Below are 13,303 nucleotides of genomic sequence, written 5' to 3'. Positions count from 1 at the left end.
ATGGATTCAATTTCGAATCCTTGCGGTTCTTTACTGGGTGTGTTGCTGTCAGTCCAGTTTGACCAGTTACAATCACAGATGGAAGGTGGTGTTGTAACTTGTGTTGAACTAGTTGTAGATGGAGTAACTGTTGTTGAACTTGTTGTAGATTGTGGTTCTGTTGATGTAGGCGTTATTGTCACAGTTGAAGAAGCTGTTGTTTCTGTCTCAGTAAATGTTTGTGTCACAGTAGTTGTTGGTGTAGTGGTGGATGTGGTCGTAGATGTTTCTGATGATGTGGGTGTTGTACCAGTGGTTGAACCAGTTGTAGGTGTTTCAGTTGATGTACTTGGGGGCATTACAGTAGAGGTGGTTGTAGTACACATGGCTTCACAACATCTGACACGTATTTCATAATTACGACACAATGGTATTATACCATCTGCATTGTCTTCGTTTGAGCATGTCAGTCCAAAGGATGTATTACAATATACTATTTGTCCCATTTCTGCCAATGAGGATTCTGGATAATCTACTGCCCTACATTGTATTTCGCTGGGGCTGTGACAAGAAATCTTTCTTGATTTCCACAGTTTAGTGATGGATTCAATTTCGAATCCTTGCGGTTCTTTACTGGGTGTGTTGCTGTCAGTCCAGTTTGACCAGTTACAATCACAGATGGAAGGTGGTGTTGTAACTTGTGTTGAACTAGTTGTAGATGGTGTAACTGTTGTTGAACTTGTTGTAGATGGTGGTTCTGTTGATGTAGGCGTTATTGTAACAGTTGAAGAAGCTGTTGTTTCTGTCTCAGTAAATGTTTGTGTCACAGTAGTTGTTGGTGTAGTGGTGGATGTGGTCGTAGATGTTTCTGATGATGTGGGTGTTGTACCAGTGGTTGAACCAGTTGTAGGTGTTTCGGTTGATGTACTTGGGGGCATTACAGTAGAGGTGGTTGTAGTACACATGGCTTCACAACATCTGACACGTATTTCATAATTACGACACAATGGTATTATACCATCTGCATTGTCTTCGTTTGAGCATGTCAGTCCAAAGGATGTATTACAATATACTATTTGTCCCATTTCTGTCAATGAGGATTCTGGATAATCTACTGCCCTACATTGTATTTCGCTGGGGCTGTGACAAGAAATCTTTCTTGATTTCCACAGTTTAGTGATGGATTCAATTTCGAATCCTTGCGGTTCTTTACTGGGTGTGTTGCTGTCAGTCCAGTTTGACCAGTTACAATCACAGATGGAAGGTGGTGTTGTAACTTGTGTTGAACTAGTTGTAGATGGTGTAACTGTTGTTGAACTTGTTGTAGATGGTGGTTCTGTTGATGTAGGCGTTATTGTAACAGTTGAAGAAGCTGTTGTTTCTGTCTTAGTAAATGTTTGTGTCACAGTAGTTGTTGGTGTAGTGGTGGATGTGGTCGTAGATGTCTCAGTTGATGTAGGTGATGTTGTAACCATTGATGTGGATGTGGATGTAGATGTGAAAGTGAAAGGTTTTGCTGTTGTGGTAATGATGCATTCTGTAACATATCTATTTATATTTCCATTATCTTGACACACAGCTATTAAACATGCACCATTCCCATCTGTTGTGTTGTAAACAACTGATCCAGGTTGATATTCAATCCCATTATATAAACAGTTATCACATCCTTCCACTGTAACACACTTCAAGGTCTCCTCTCTCATATATGGCCTCTCCAAAGGGCACTCAAGAAAACATCCTAGTGGAATAATAAAAGGAAAGCAGGTATAGACAGGGACATGATATGTGGTTATTTACATATTGTTCCTTGGCATTATGGTTAATCCCTATAGTAGTTAAATACTTTCAATTTCATCTCATGCAAGTCTTTGGAACTTTCTATACAATATGTGTTCAGGATTCAATTTTTACCCTCAAGTGGAGGAATTTGAGAGGAGCAAACTCCTGCACGGTTTTTGCAGGTTTTCATGCAGGATCCACATGCTTTATAGTGCCAATCACATTCTCTCTGAGAGTTGTAGTAGTCACAGAATATAGCTGCAAGAAGAACGACTTAATTCAGAAAATTACACTGTTTATTACAGAAGATGCATTCAATCTTAAAAGGATAGTTTCCAGACTCAAGATTAAATCTTTCTATATCACACACACACACACACACACACACACACACACACACACACACACACACACACACACACACACATACACATACACACACAGACACAGATAGCATGCCACAAATGCATAAGTAGACTTGTTTTTTTTTCTCTAAATTATCTTTTTATATTTGGACATTTTGTCTGCCTCTTTTATTTTGTATATTCTTCAAGCCTGCCCGTAACAAGGTCAACTATCCCTTTAATTATATCTTAACTCCAGAACACATCATATTGGCCCATTGTAGAGTACATTTTTAAACAAAAAGTAGTTTTATAAATATTTTGACTTACGACAAATTCTTGGGCTCCTCCATGCCACACAAACTCCCTTTTTTCGGCATTCAGCAGCATAGGCTGCCACCGCAGTACAGAAACAATCGCAATCACCCCCAGTATCACATGCACAGGTGTCTCTTTCACAGGCATCATAATATGGGACAGAGTCTACCTACGGACAGGACAATCATACAAATAGAGGGTTACCATGATCTCTATACTAGATATATTGTATAAGATTTTTATACTGGTACTTACAAATGAATGGCAATCTTTAAAGACATCACTTTTGATGATGCTGCATTGTTTAATAGCCCAGGCACGTCGATGGGGCTTTTCTTCACAAGGGTTCATCAAATTTGTCTCATCTGGACAGCTGGGATTCACCTTCCAACTATTCCCAAATGTATCTGCATCTGCTACCTCTTCTCCATTATGCTTCATAAAGTCATTATTTGCATTACCATCAAAATTTCCACAGAGTCCACACACCTTGCCCTGCCATACAGATCATGTGGAAGTTTAGGTGAGAGGATGAACAAAGGTTAAAGGGTGGTAGAGAGTCTTTGTGTATGTATGGATAATGCATACCTTTAAGCTGGGATGCAGCTGGAGCATTATACTTGTTTTATTGTCCCAGATTAAGTTTAAAAGATCTCTGACCTCTATGACAATGTAGATCCCAGCAGATTGGATTTTATATTCATAATCGGTACCATTGGTTTCAACCTTAACGTTGACCCCATTCTCCTGAGATAACATCATCTTGTATCTCTGCAGGATTTGAATAGCAGTGGAATAATACTGAATTATATAAACTGAGTAATATATAGTAAATAATGTATATAAGTTACATTCATGTTGTATCTCAAATGCTTTAGGATACTTTAATAGTACACTACAATAGAGCTGTCTTTGTGCAATTAAAATAACCTCACCCCAAAGTAAAGATCGATGGACTTGGAGCAAATAGAGTTGCTACTGCCACAGGGGATGTTCTCGGTGACAAGGCGGAAAGAGGGACTGTGGTCCATTTCACAATAATCCTAGAGTAGTAACATGCAGTTACAGAGTGTCAGGCAGTGAGCAACTTAAAACTTTTGAAAGCACAATCCTAACATTTGAACATTACATTTGTTAACAAGAGTCTGGTGTGGTAGAATTGTTAACTAACTTTCATAGATGGAGGGTAAACAAACTGCAGTGTAAGGGTTATAGGCTTATAATAATAACAAAATGATCTCACGTTGCATCTTCTTCCCTGATTTTCTAAATCATTCAGCTGTTCAGTCAAGGCCTAAATTTCATTTTGCAGATCCTGCACTTTGGTTTCGTTGGTACTGCAGTTATTTTCTGTCACTTCAATTCTATCCTCTGCTTTTGGATTCGATGTATAATGCGTTGTATCTTTGTCAATTGATTAGCGATTGCTTCCAAGACAGCTGAAAATATGCGTCAATTACTGATACTGTATTGTCCATCATGTTCTTCATAGCTTGGATCAGATTTGGATCAGTGATGGGGCCGATTGCAGCATCATCCAAGGCCACTTTCGCAGCTTCTTCGTCAGGGTTTAGCATAGCATTAGCTTGAGAGCTATCTTAGGCAATGTCAGCCGATCTGGGTGCATTCTTTGATGCGCTTAAGCGCTTCTCAACTGAGTTTCTGACGGTTTCGCAAAAAATAGCTTAGAGTAATCTTTGCTAACATACAGTCTAACTTTGAAGTGATTCTCTGAGTATCTAAAAGCGAAAATGATTAAATTAAGCTACAGCAAGCAAATATGCACAATTTATTTTATTAGCATAACAGCAAATGAAATAATAGGTAATAAAAACTCTTTGCTAACACAGCAAAAATAAATAAATAAATAAAAAACTGGAACTGTTTAGACCTTTGTACACCGTTAAAAGTGGTTCCGCACCTATGTCATGCAGTTGAATTAAAGTTTTGGAAGTTAAGATTAAATTCTGTGGTTCTGAGTGTCTTCTTCACAAGCTCAAGGAACGATGATGAATTTATTTTCAGTCATCTTCATGCTGGATCGTTTTGAGTTTGATCGGATGCTTATTGATTTAAACATGAATGGATGCAATTAAAAAGGAATTTTACAAATGTGGATACACTTGATTCAATGCTACCATATTCTAATAAATAGGTATTAATGTTATTAAAGTATTAAGAATTGCACTTCGTTATTTTATATTTGTTTTAAAATGTTACATTCTTTCAGAAATAAAACATTTTCCATGCATGCAGTGACTCAAGAGATATTTGTCCAGCCACTGATCTAATCCAGCTTTCCCTTCTAGGAAATAAAGTTTGAATATGAGGTGGGGAAACAAATCCTAGACAGTTTACTAATGCAGCTGTGAGCAGCGTTATCCTGGACCGGCAATAGGAATGTACGTTCAATAGGCCTACCCAATAAGCATTAATACGAATATCATGTGCGTGGTCAGGGAAGACTAAGCCTTGCCCAGCCTTACACACACTCCTTGATTGTAATTACCTTTGCAATGGTATTTACATGCTTTAAACTCTTGTCTTGGCCAGCTTAAAAAGGTAAAAGTACTTTGGCTTGGTATCCATGCCAGGAAGGGACGTGGGACATGGCGTAACTATCCTTAAAGGACTGTCTACACTGACTTTTGCAAAACCCCACTAACATTCATTACATTGGTAAAACAAAACAGAAGTTAATTTATCTCGAAAAGTAGTTGAAAATAATGATTTTGATAACTACAGCTGGAGTAACAAAGTTTGTTTTTCTAAAAATAAGATCTGTTATAGCCTTTAAATCCCTCACACACACATTCCTGGCTTACATTATAAGTGTACTACTGTAAACGTATGCCCTGTTCATTTTTATAAACTGGGGTATTAGTAAAAATTGTTTGTGGTAATCAATCACATGCCACTCCCATAAAAGCTTCTTAAACTAAAAGATACAACTTGATCAAAAGCAATTTCATTTTAAAAAGTTCTTCATGACTAGAAGAAAGAAAGACTTACATGAGCTAAGATGTATTCACAGTCTCCATGAAAGGAATATCTCTTGCCATCAAATGTCTTGAAATGACCTTCACCATAAATGGTACAGGTGCCATAGCATGCCTTTTCTTTACAAGTCCACATCCCACCTATGCATGTACTGAAATATAGAGAACAATTCACAAATAAATACTGAACCAATTCATTGCAATGATGGACGGCTCATTTCTTAATTAATACTATTTTCCACATTTTAGAATACTAGTTACGTCCTTAAAACTATGAATAACACAAATAGAACTATGGAAATTATGTAGTGACCAAATAAATAAAAACAAACAAACAAAAAATCCTATATTTAGAACTGTCTTATATTTTAGCTTCTTCAGAGTACCTACACTTTGCAGAGATTAGAGCTCTACGAACTTATGTATTCTCTCAACAAACTTCACAAGCTATCCACATGAAATGCTTTTTGAACAGTGTTGAAGAAGTTACTATGTATGCTGAGAATTTGTTGGCTGCTTTTCATTCATTATCCGGTCCATTGTCAATGATAAAACAAAGATGGCACTGTGATAATATGGATCATTGGCTCACCAGTTGTTACAGTCCTCTTGAACTTGCTCGCCAGGTAAATAAGTGAGTCCATTGTGGGTACATGTGCAGTTTCTCTTCTCCACACATCCATCGTCACCATCTGCCAGAAAACCATCTGGGCACATACATCCTGATACACACCCTGTACTTACCTATAGCCAAACCAAACCAAGAATAGCAAAACTGTAACCATGTTCCCTGCAAGATTGCTATTACAAGACATGTATCATTTGATCATTGACTTTAGCAAACAATACAAAATAGAAACTACAATATGGAGTCATTCTTTTATCCATATGTTCTCATCCATCTGTCCATCCAAACTCACGCAGTTATTTGGGTCTTGGTTCTGACATGTCCTTTGACACTCTGTTCCCTTTTGTCCTGGTTCATAATTTGAGCAGTTGAAGAAGACCATTGGAGCCTTACAGTCTAAAAACAGAACAGGCACATGGATGAGTTTAAAAGCTGAACTGCAAAAAATCATTTTCTTAATCAATATTTGTCTTCTTATCTAAACATCCTTAAAACAAGATTCATTTCCTGGAAAGTAAAATTGTGTAAGATAAATACAGTTGATGCTAATAAGAGTATGTTTCAGAGGATATACTGTATATTGAATTAAAGGAATGTTCCAGGTTCAATACAAGTTTAGCTCAATTGACAGCATTTGAGGCATGATGTTGATTACCACAAAATATCATTTTTAAAACGTTTAAAAAAATAAATAAATAATTGATGTTACAGTGAGGCACGTACAATGAAAGTGAATGTGGTGAATTTTTGGAGGGTTTTAAGGCAGAAATGTGAAGCTTATAATTTTATAGAAGCACTTGCATTAATTCTTCTGTTAAAACGTGTATTATCTGAGCTGTAACGTTTTTTTTTTTTTTTTTCATTGTAATTTTTACAGTCATTTTAGGGTTTGTTTACGTTACATCGTCATGGCAACTAAGTTTTAAAATTGGCTATAACTTTCCACAGAAAAGGTTAGTTGTTTAACTAACATATTGTTTATGTCTTATGGCAATACTTTTAAAAATGGAGTATTTTAATGTTAAAAAATTGGCCCCATTCACTTCCATTGTAAGTGCCTCACTGGAACCACTTTATCAAGCTTTATCCCCCCCATTTGGAATGCCCAAATCCCAATGCGCTAAGTCCTTGTGGTGGCGTAGTGACTCGCCTCAATCCGAGGTGATGAATCTCAGTTGCTTTTGCTTTTTAAATTTTTTTAAGAAAATTAGGGACAAGTCAAAATTAATATTTGAGGCAATCACAGTTATGTCACAAATGCTGTCGATTGAGCTTAACTTGTATTTAACCTGGAATATTCCTTTAAGTTTATTTTTCCTGGTTTTAAGCATACACATTACAACACTTAGATTTATGCTTAAAACATGAAAAAAACAATTGGGGTAAGAAAAAAGCGAACGTAAAACGACATGTGGAAATTATGACAAAAATTTTCATTTTTGGGAGAACTATTCTTTTCATTTAAGATGGAGACAATTGCTCTCATTACTTATGCTATTTTGCTTCTCAAATGAATTTATATTGTTTTAAGGATGTTAAGATATTTTTAATGGAAAGCAAGTAAGAAATACTGTTTAAGAGAATGCTTCTGCTGCTGTGTGTACACATCATAGCAGTGTTGCCTTCTGTCAGTCATGTCTCAAGTTTGAATGTGGCTAGTGGTATTGCTGAAGAGATAGCTGGAGCTTACCTTCTTTTCTGGAGCAGTGTAAAATGCCGAGATTACAGGTGCTGTAATATGACAAAATAGTTCACAGAATAAACAAATCTACCATCAAGTGTTGTTATATGGTTTATATCAATGATGCATGTAAACTATATTTGTACCATTTAACCCCATCCTTGTTGAATATTTCTGATGGCTTTATAACCTCGATGCCAGAGTAACAAGGACACTGGTCAGCATGTACACAGGTGCCTACATCATTGAGGTAGGTGCCCTCAGGACAGACACAGCCATCTACAGGTGTGGACACTTTGCAGCTGTAATCCTGCCCACTGAGAGAACGGCAGGTACTGCCACAGCTGGTCACGCTGTAGGAGTACTTCATGTTGTTTGAACACTCCGAAATCGTGTCTGTACAGCCAGAGACAGATAGGCAGCTCAAATCAAGCCTAGAAAGCAAAACAATCTAACAAACGTAAGATATGGATACGTAGCTCTCACCACAAGGGTCTGAATCCATCCAGTTCTGGAGAATGATTCCTCTGGCAGCACAGGCGTGGGCATAGGTGGACAGGGATGCACACATACACTTCTTAATATCTGCACACTTACAGGTGTCATAGACACACCACTACAGAGGATGAAAGCCAGATTACATACATGAAGGTACACAATAGTACAGTAAATATAAAAAGAGTCAATAACTGTATGTTTTGTGCAGGTAGACTCACATCATAGTAAATCTTAGGACATATTTCTGAATGACATGGGGCAAAGGTTCCATTTGGGTTTGTGAGACTGGAACACCATTCTTTTGCAAATTTCTCTAAGTGAAAAGAATCAAAAGGAAATTGATTGCCTTTGTTAAGCATAGCAAGATTGTAAACAGTGAAGATGATTGGATGATTTTTCTTCTTATATGTCTAGAAAAAACATGATTTTTCAAATGCAATATAAATGTTGCAAAACTAGTTACAGTATGTTTAACTGTTTATATACTGTGCATAAATAACTGTAATAAGTACCTGTATCCACACTCAGACTACAGGGGTTCTCAAATGAGCCATCAAGATCTGAACAACTGGAGTGTTTCCAAAAGTTAATAAAGGTTGTTGGTGTCCCCTCTGTAATGCCTGATTCTGTTTTAAAGTCATCTTTTAAGACATTGTTATAGTTCCCACACAGACCTGAGAGAAGCATGATGTAAAAGTAGGATTAGAAGTAGACTAGAGAAACACACCATTAACAATGAAACATAAGCAATACACAATCTAGGCATGCACCGATACCACTTTTTCTCTTCCGATCCAATTCTGATATCGGAAATCTCAATATCGGCCGATACCGATCCTGATCCGATACAGTGTTGTTTTTTGCATAATCAGTTTAGAATATCTTTAGATTATTGTGTGGAAATAATTGGAGTACTTTTTAATAAATGGTCTGCACTTATATAGCACTTTTATAACTTTAGCATTTTTCAAAGCGCTTTACACTGTGTCTTATTCACCCAGTCACACGCACACACACTCATACACCAATGACAGCAGGGCTGCCATGCAAGGCACTAGCCTGACATTGGGAGCAACTTGGGGTTCAGTGTTTTACTCAAGGACACTTCGGCATGTGCAGTCGTGTGGGTTGGGAATTTAACCACCAACTCTTAGTGGCCGACCCGCACTACCCATAATTGCGGGGGGTCAGGACCACCCCTATCTGAGGGTTGTCCCCCCCCTAAAATATCATTAAAATATGTGTATTGTAAATAATATAATGATAAAATAATACAAATGCAAACGGGGCAACAACAAAAAACCCCTTGGTGTCCCCTTCAAAAATGTAATTCTCTTGAGAATTGTTATGTTTATTGTCCCCCCCAACATTTTGATGAAATTTTCACCCCTGGCACTACCACCTGATTCACAGCCGCCCCATATATGTAAAGAAACATACAGAAACTTCTAACTACACATTATTTCAATATAAATGTATAGCTTATTAAGAAACACTTTGTTAACTAGTATACTGGATAATGTAGCAGCAAAATTAACAGTAATTCCAGTATAAGTCATCAGTAGAAAAGAAGCTGGTTTTTTTTTTTTTCTGTTTATTTTCTCAGCTTCTATCTGGACTTTAAAGGATACAGAGCTCTTATTTTGTTCAATTTAGTTGTAAGATATTTATATTATTTTCATTCACACAGTTATTTTTTGGAACCTATTCGACTTAAATATTATTATAATTTGTAAACAAATAATAATAATAATATATTATAATAGTAATATATCTCAGTCTTGCACCTTTAACTTTTAAACCCTCATGCTTTTATTTTGACATTCTGAACTCTCCAGAATGTCCTGTATGTGTCTGTTTGTAGGCAAGTTCACAGCAGTTTTATTCACTTCTTATTCAAATTCTGGTAAAAAATAATAATAATAATAATAATAATAATAATAATAAAGCATCTCCGGTGCCGTTCTAAATGCATATTATAAGTGAACTGAACTATTGAGCATCTACATCTGAGATGTTATTCGTGAGTAGTGCTCAAATATTGCGCACTTTGTAAGGCTAAAAATAGCCACGTGTGTGTGTGTGTGTGTGTGTGTGTGTGTGTAAACAGCAGCAGCATTCACTGACACGCTGGAGCTGCATGCACATTTTATATATTTACTTATTAAACACAGCCTTTTGTGATTCATAGAGCTATCGCACATCTTCAAATGGCTTTGAATAAAATAAACAAGTCATATGAACTACTTTAATTGTGTTTTTATGGTTCTTTTATGTCATTTTTTGAGCTTGACAGTATCGAACATGACTAACACACAGTATCGGATTTGGATCGGGCTTGTCTGAATGATACACAATCCATCTAAAACTTCAGTATTGGAGCCGAAACCGATCCAGGTATCGGATTGGTGCATCCCTAGCATAATCTACTTCAAACACTTTACAATAAGGTGCCATTCATTAACATTAGTTAAAGCATTAGGTATCATGAACAAACAATGAAAAATATATAATTACAGCATTTATAAATATTTGTAATGTTAGTTACAAAATACAACTGTTCATTGTTAGTTCATAGTGCATTAACTAATGTTAACAAATACAACTTTTGATTTTAAGAATGTATTAGTATATGTTGAAATTAACATTAATTATGATTAATAAATGCATGTTCATTGTTAGTTCATGTTAACTAATGTTAACAAATGGAACCTTATTGTAAAGTGTAACCAATTAATTATGATAAATCAGTTGTTTAACTAGTTATTTCCTAGAATTTGGGTGTAGTGGGTTAAAATGTTCAAAACTTATTCTGTCATGTGCTAAAAGTGAATTTTGCTAATCCACATTTAATGCACAAGTATATATTTTAAAAAGAATCAAGATGACAAAATGATCTGCTTTCTGCTTAAACTCACCATTCAGCTTCCCTCTCTCTTCAGGGCTGGCTACAATATACAACTGCATGACTGGAGCCAACTGGATCTCTAGGCGAAGACTCTTCATATCAGCAATTATGAAAGAGGAAGAGGGCTGGAAGATGGCCACACCATCTGCGATAAAGAAAGGAGTGGGTAAAAAAAGCATTGTTTTGAAAATGGTGCTTTCTTTTCTACTTGAACATTCTTCCAAACTTATAATTGTATGTTTCATGGAAGAAAGAAAGGAATATGGATTTGAAACAACATAAAGGTCAGTATACAATGACATCATTTTCATTTTTTAATAAACTATTCCTTTAATAATGCAGAAGGTATAGAGTTTTTTTTTATTTATAAGTCTTACAATGAGGTCCCTCATATTTAACTACCAACCTGTGAAGACAGGAAGACCATAAGGTTTGTTTCCATTCAGTGTCACGGTTCCAGCAGAAGCAAAACGAATCTGTTTCATAAGTAAAACAACAAAAATAAATCACAATTATGCATTGTAATTGTATGATCTAATGTATTGTTTAGATGAAGTTGTTTCCGATAAGCAATAGCTATGTTTACATCAAAGCTGCGAATTTAATTTATGCAAAAAACCACATTGTTGCAAAAACAATGTGCGAATAAAGCCGCGTTTCCATCCAAGGGTGTTCAAAATGATGAAATTGTTACTTCCAGAGAAACTGTAGCCACTGTGAGTGTTTTATTATTAAAATACTGCCGGTTTGGAGCATGCAGACAAAACACTGTAAAGAACTTTGTCTTATGTTTGGGAGCGACAGCGCATCACAAACTTCTGGGAGCGCTATATATGTGCATTCATCCATCCTTATGACTATACCGTACAGATCTATAAGCTATTTTTCAAAAGTGTCAATAAACCTTCTGTTCAGTACAGTTCAAGTATGTTTTCGACTTAATAGCTCTGCAGACACTTTATAGGCTTTGGATTTTCTAAACAACAACATTTCAGATGCCATGATTGGCCCACTGGTTAGTGAAGTAATGAATTCGTTTTTCAGTCACATCCCTTTTTGATGCACATCTTTTAGTCCTATAAAATTCAATAGGAGTTTATTTGGTAAATGTGTTTCCATCGTAGTTTATGTGCATTTCTTCTTATCGAATTAAAAAGGTATCAACCACAAGCGAGTGTATACATTGTTTATGTGCATTTTGGAAATGTATTTGCATATTGGTTTTTCCATCGAGCAGTTTTGTGCGATATCTCAAAATGTGCATCAAAAACATTGATGGAAATATAGCTATTGACTCAAGAGCAAGGCCAGGTCAGAACAGGTTAACTGTGCTGTTGTTGGGGCTGATGGGCAAGACTGGTTAAAAAAGAAAGAGTATCCAGCACATTCAATTGGTACTTTTGGGGGTTAGCATAATTTATTTTAGTTATATTAGAATGTGAATGTAGGTAAAATAATTAGTTAAAATATATCAGAATTGCTATTATTATCATTAGGAACAATGACATTGCTTACAGTGGTTCCTGAGATGACAAGGGTAACCGAATTTAGACAAGTGTCTTTTCGGTCTGGAACACACTTTGCCAGATTTCCCAGGACAGCAATATCACTATCACTGGAGTGCTGAAAAAAGAGAGATAATTTTAAGAAAGTACCATTTAGTAAAAGTAAAGGTGTATTTTCTATTTTGAGAGTCACAGACCTTAGTAAGGATGTAGTCACAGTTGCCGTTGAATGTAAAACTTTTTCCATCATAAGTGGTGATGTGAGACCCTCCCACAATAGAGCAGATTCCGGGACATTCCAGATCCTTGCAACTCCAATATCCAGCAGCACACACACTGGTGCAATATGGCACAATGTTATTATGGGTCAATTCTGTCAAATTCGATTTGACTGGTGCATGTGTGTGTGTGTGTGTGTGTAATATATATTTATATCTGTGTATACTGGTGTTCAACTGGTAGAGCTAAAGGGATGTTAGTACAACTTGTACACTAGCATCACTAAAGTCATGGGTTCGAATATACTGTACATTTCTTAGAATAATGCATAAATTATGCATTAAATTAATTAATTATTTATTAGAATAATGCATAAACACCCACGTTTGAGGGTGTTTATGTCTAAAACCTGAAATCACCTACATCATGGGGACCCACCAAA

General features: G+C 36.2%; 1 protein-coding gene across 1 annotated transcript in view; it reads right to left on the bottom strand.

Moving 5' to 3' along the window:
• The window catches only part of LOC127640233 (mucin-2-like), a 34,915-nt gene that overhangs the window by 15,894 nt on the left and 5,718 nt on the right, over window positions 1-13,303 (bottom strand). Inside the window, 18 exon segments of the mRNA XM_052122685.1 lie at window positions 107-1,720; window positions 1,894-2,019; window positions 2,436-2,592; window positions 2,679-2,918; window positions 3,012-3,194; window positions 3,359-3,466; window positions 5,436-5,574; window positions 6,015-6,166; window positions 6,343-6,446; window positions 7,741-7,781; window positions 7,878-8,127; window positions 8,218-8,347; window positions 8,448-8,542; window positions 8,742-8,903; window positions 11,148-11,282; window positions 11,544-11,613; window positions 12,653-12,760; window positions 12,840-12,978. Of these exon segments, the coding sequence (XP_051978645.1) occupies window positions 107-1,720; window positions 1,894-2,019; window positions 2,436-2,592; window positions 2,679-2,918; window positions 3,012-3,194; window positions 3,359-3,466; window positions 5,436-5,574; window positions 6,015-6,166; window positions 6,343-6,446; window positions 7,741-7,781; window positions 7,878-8,127; window positions 8,218-8,347; window positions 8,448-8,542; window positions 8,742-8,903; window positions 11,148-11,282; window positions 11,544-11,613; window positions 12,653-12,760; window positions 12,840-12,978 (3,953 nt within the window).

The sequence above is a fragment of the Xyrauchen texanus genome, chromosome 49 (assembly GCF_025860055.1).
Source record: "Xyrauchen texanus isolate HMW12.3.18 chromosome 49, RBS_HiC_50CHRs, whole genome shotgun sequence".
NCBI lineage: Eukaryota > Metazoa > Chordata > Actinopteri > Cypriniformes > Catostomidae > Xyrauchen > Xyrauchen texanus.
Note: the sequence above shows the minus strand (reverse complement) of the source record. Positions and strands in the feature narration are given on the sequence as shown.